The sequence below is a fragment of the Odontomachus brunneus genome, unplaced genomic scaffold, assembly GCF_010583005.1.
Source record: "Odontomachus brunneus isolate Ranch 3 - 2012 unplaced genomic scaffold, Obru_v1 Obru_scaffold_371, whole genome shotgun sequence".
NCBI lineage: Eukaryota > Metazoa > Arthropoda > Insecta > Hymenoptera > Formicidae > Odontomachus > Odontomachus brunneus.
In genome coordinates this window covers 13001-18694 of record NW_022639821.1, presented here as the reverse complement: position 1 = coordinate 18694, position 5694 = coordinate 13001, and the positions used below count along the sequence as shown (strand labels likewise).

The window sequence follows — 5694 nt, the reverse complement described above, 5'->3', positions numbered from 1 at the left end:
AACGTTGAGAGAAGCTGAAATATTAAATTCATTACGCCTTGACCATTTAAATAATGAAGAAAGAGAGCACGTGAAGTCTTTAGTTCTTGAAAATTCAGATAGATTTTATTTACCTAATGAACAACTAGATATTACAAACTCCACTGAGCATTTAATTCCTACAATAAATGAGGTACCAATAAATGAGAGTAGCAGTTAATGGAATCTACTCACTGCTATATTGAAGAAGAAGAAAAAGATTAATCCCAAACCTGTAGACCTAAAACACATTAATCTCAATTCTCGCCATAGGGTTATGTAAAAAAACTATTACTTTTATTTTACAATTTCAACCTTATTTATCTCTAAACCTATCCATGAAAAACCATATAAATTTACATTTACTAAAGAATGCATTTTTATGTTTAAATCTTCAAAGTTAGTTTGCTTCATGTGATTGGTTTTTTTGCATAAATTTTTTTTTACTTCTGTTATTTGAAGTTTATAATTTGTGAAGTAAGGTTTTTCATGGATAGGTTTAGAGATAAATAAGGTTGAAATTGTAAAATAAAAGTAATAGTTTTTTTACATAACCCTATGGCGAGAATTGAGATTAATGTGTTTTAGGTCTACAGGTTTGGGATTAATCTTTTTCTTCTTCTTCAATATAGCAGTGAGTAGATTCCATTAACTGCTACTCTTGGCACCATTACCCGGTTTATTTGGGTTCAATCGGTTTAGGGTTTATGGGTTTAAGATTTACAGATTTAAGTTCTATAGGTTTGAGGTTTATGAGTTTAAGTTCTATAGGTTTGGGTTTTATCAGTTCAGGATTTACAGGCTTAGGGTTTATGAGTTTGAGGTTTATAAGTTTGAAGTGCATAAATTTTGGATTGTGGAGTTGTGCTTATGGGTTTGATATATATCTATTTTTATCTAGTTTATCTATTTTCTCATTTTCATTAGATATACAACAAATACAAAACTAACAAATACAAAAAAATACAAAATTAGTTTCTGTGTGTTTTATTTTTATGAAAAAAATTTAATTAAAAGTAGATATTAAAAAATGTCTAGTTGTAAAATAAGTCCCAATTCTTTTTGTTTTGTTTGTGGAATTTATATTTTCAAAAATGGTAAAGCTTTAACAGACACTTTGAAAAGAAAGTACCATTTTTGCTATGGCATATTTGCTGAAGATACAAACAATGCTTGGACGCCAAATAGGGTATGCTCTTCATGCGCTGCTTCTCTTCACAAAGGTAAACGACAACGTTTTTCTACTCCCACGATTTGGCACGAACCTGAAAATCACGATGCAGATTGCTATTTCTGTTTAACAGAAACAAACAGGTACACTAACATTCAAAAAAACTATATACAATATCCTAATGTATCATCAGTAACACCTGCAGTTACATTGAACGTTTCTGTTAATAAAGGTTCATCAGATAATGTAGACCTTAACGATTCAGTTGATCAAACATGTGAACAGGATGAACGTAATGATTCTGATGAAGGTAATGATTCTGATGAACCTAACCATTCTGATGAAAATACAACAACAAATTCCTGTTTTACTCAACATGAGCTAAGCGATTTAGTGCGAGACTTAGGATTGTCTAAGGAAAACTCTGAAATTCTAGCTTCTAGGTTGAAAGAAAAACATGTTTTGGCTCCAAAAACCAAGATATCATTTTATCGTAATAGAGATAAACATTTTAGAAAATTCTTTTCTACTGCAAATGCTCTGGTTTACTGCAATAACGTTGAAGGATTGATAAATGCTTTTAACAGTAGCATTCGTTACGTAGCAGCTGACTGGAGACTGTTTCTTGATTCTTCTTGTAAAAGTTTTAAAGCAGTACTCTTACATAACGGTAATCTTTATGCTCCTATCCCTATAGCACATTCGGTTGTTTTGAAGGAAGAGTATGAAATTTTAAAGTTTATTTTACAAAAATTAGAGTATGAAAAACACAAATGGCAATTATGTGGTGATTTAAAAATCATAACAATACTTTTAGGTCAACAGAGTGGTTTTACTAAATTTTCCTGTTTTTTGTGTGAATGGGATAGCAGAGCTCGCGACAAACATTATAGGCAAGCAGTTTGGCCATCTCGATTAGCATTGGTACCTGGTTCAAAAAATATAATACACGATACTTTAGTTGAACCGTCGAAGATCTTACTACCCCCATTACACATCAAATTAGGACTGATAAAACAATTTGTTAAAGCGCTCAAAAGCCGTGAAAGTAATGCATTTACATATCTTGCTGTGAAATTTCCAAAACTTTCTGAATCAAAAATAAAAGAAGGTGTCTTTGATGGGCCACAGATTAGATCCTTACTAAAAGACCAACAGTTTCAAAAACACATGTCTGCTGAAGAAAATGTTGCATGGGAAAGCTTTAGAGCAGTAGTTACAAAGTTTCTAGGAAATGTAAAAGATCCAAACTTTAAAGAAATTGTAGGAGATTTAGTAAAGAACTATGAAAAGATTGGAGCTTTAATGAATTTGAAATTACATTTCCTACATTCGCATCTCGATTTTTTTCCCAAGAATCTTGGAGATGTAAGCGAAGAACAGGGTGAGAGGTTCCACCAAGATATGAAAACCATGGAGCAGCGTTACCAGGGAGTATGGAACGAACGTATGATGTCAGATTACTGCTGGAGCTTGGATCGTGATACTATAAATGAACATAAAAGAAAAGGCGTTAGAAGATCATTTGAAAAGAAGATAACTCGATTTTACAAAAAAGAATAATAAAAATATATACTTATATAACCTGGCGTAGGCGCCCCCGAACATTTCGGGTAAGTCTTAAAAGAAATGGTACCTCCACGTGGTTTAAGATGGGTAACGCTAGATCCATTTCACAAATACATACTTGTACAACTTGGCGTAGATTAGCGTGAGTCCCCTCGCCTCTCACGATTCGGGGTGCTAGATTAGCGTGAGTCCCCTTGGGCAAGCAGGCACACAGACAGTCAGGCGAGCAGGCGGTGGGTGGGAAGGCAGACAGACAGGCTGGCAGGTGACCAGGTGGGCAGGCAGTCAGGAGAGAAACCCCAAATCCATAAACTCCAAACCCATAAACCCCAAACCTCAAATCCATAAACCCCAAACCGATGAACCTATGAACGATTTTTTGCGATTTATTCAAAATTTTGATGCGATACGGCAATTCTGAGTGCAGATTCGTGATCAGCGACCCCAAAAACATATAGGACACCTATTCTCGTCTCGGGTGCCGGCGATTTTTTTTTGTGGAGCTGTGTAATCAATAAAGAAATAATTAATATATTGAAGATCTACTTAAATAATTCGATAATGTAAAAGTTAATGAAAAGCAAAAATCCGTAAGAACGATCGAAGTAGGTTTTGATTTATGTGTAGGTATTCCGTACGGGAGCTGTCGCCCGCACGGATCGCGGACGGCGGGCGGCCGTGCACCAGGCGCGTTCCGCGCGCGGGCGACTACCGCTCGCCGCGGCTTCACGCCGCCGCCGCTACGCGGCAGCGCGCCGAGCCGGGGCCGTTACTCGCGGTTAAATTTCGGTGCGGCGCCTATATAAGACGCCGCGGACGCCGACTCTAGGCCTTTTGACTACTACTGCACATCAGGTCACTGCCTCGCTGAGGTATTATTTTGCACTGTATCTAGCTTCATATCGCCTTCTTGAGTGCGTCAGCACGTTGGGCTCTTGCCTCGCTCGAAGTATACGTTGCATATCTGCATTGAACTTTACTGCCTTAAGAGTGTCGTAGACACGTTGGCATTTGTGCTTAGGTCTTCGGTGACTCTACACAGCCCTTTAGAGTGCGCTTGCACGTTGGGCTAATGTCTCTACAGTGTCCGAGGACATGTTGACATCGGTGTTACGAAGTGTACGGTAACTCCACGGATCTCCAACCTTCTCAATACGGTCGAGGATTGAGAGAAGGCTTCGCGTGAACACATCGGATTACCTTGACATCTCCACTGTGGTGGACGTCTCTCTTCGCGACCTCTCAGTATTGCGCATACTGAATATTATCGCCGACAGAACTTACTATTGGGATCACGACTCCGCGCGAGTCGTCCTTGTAACCAAGAACTCCGCTGCCAGGGACGCAGCATATACACGCGAGCCCAGCTCGCCTTCACGTCCGCACAGGACTCAGTCGCTGCCAGGGACGCAGCATACACACGCGAGCCCAGCTCGCCTTCACATCCGCCCAGGACTTAGTCGCTGCCAGGGACGCGGCACATACACGCGAGCCCAGCTCGCCTTCACGTCCGCACAGGACTTAGTCGCTGCCCGGGACGCAGCATATATACGCGAGCCGTGCTCGCCATCACGCCCGCACGGGACTTAGACGCTGCCCGCGACGCAGCATATACAAAACACGGAGCCAAAGACTCCCGTCGCCGAATAACGTCGCGAATCATTTGCACCCCACGTCATCTTACGGGGCCGCTGGATAGCGGACTGCTAGCGACGAAGACCGCGGTCTCCACACGGCGAGCGGACATCAATCCGCATCCCGCATAACGAGCCGGCCGCTCTCCATCCTCGGGCCGTTCGAAACAGTAGGGATTATTGAGATGGTAAATTCAGTTTGGGTTTAGTGTGTTCTTAATAAGGCTCAACAGTCAAGGAGCTCTGTCAGAGTCTCGTTCAGAAATCCCACGCTTAGGAAATCCTCATCACGCGCTACTCTGCATTTCGCTGTATCTTAATTAAGTTCCGGAGCATGCGAGACGCTGCCGAAACTGTCAGAGCTCTGTATTATAAGCAAAAGAATCTGCCAGGAGCAGTTAAGCTACCTGAAGCAGAGATAGAGAGAGAAAGAAACGCTATTACGATGGCGTACATGGTAGACACTAGGACTACCGCAGCTCTGCAGTAAAGTGTATATATGAATGTACGTGAGTCGGTTAGGAATGGAAAATAATAGATCGTCCTTAGAGATTATAGAATTATACTAACTGGATCTGGTAGAAAGGAACTTGAATCATATTATTATAGAATTTGAGTATGATATATATATGTATATTCTTAATTGAAGTGTGATATAATATTGTAGTGTGACATATATAATATTGTAGTGTAGAATTAACAGTGGATTACACAATGTCTTTAAATTATATTGATTATATTAAAATATTGAATAAAAAGTTTGACGATAAGTGCCTCGCTAAGGACCTACCGGGGCAAGTGTCGGATAAATATGAAATAAAACTAACAGTCAAAATCTCGCAGAGACACGATGAGTCTGGTAAGAGTACGCTTATGTTGGTCCGTAAGGGGTCGCAGATGAATAATGAAATCGCCAAACAAATGCCTGAGGCAACAGGTCGGAGAGTAGGCTGAGTCTCGAAGAATCCACGAGCAAATGCGAAGACAATGTAAAATGCTTCACGCAGCTGCGTGAGCGTAAACTTGGTATAAGCTGACTGTCTCGAAAAATTCCCGCACAAGTGTCGCGGATGCTCCGGGAGCACCCTTTTTATAGGCCTCAAATGCGCGCTTCGGCTGGGTTCGGTCGGTTCCGATGGCGGTCGGCTCGCAGCGCCGCATCCGGTGGCGAGACGGTGGTCTCGAGTCGGCGTTTTCTCAAAGGGATGCCGCTGCGCTTTGGCTTTTCGTTTGATGCGCTTGGGTGGTCGGATGACGTTATGCGCTGTGGCGTGATGCGTGGCGATGATGCATCACGGTGAA

At 41.1% G+C, this 5694-nt stretch overlaps 1 protein-coding gene across 1 annotated transcript; it reads left to right on the top strand.

Moving 5' to 3' along the window:
- Positions 1–513: 513 nt before the first annotated feature.
- Positions 514–3019, top strand: LOC116853605. The gene has a single exon (XM_032834739.1). It carries the CDS (start codon positions 1049–1051, stop codon positions 2750–2752), a length of 1704 nt encoding a protein of 567 aa, XP_032690630.1. The 5' UTR covers positions 514–1048; the 3' UTR covers positions 2753–3019.
- The last annotated feature ends 2675 nt before the right edge of the window (positions 3020–5694 follow it).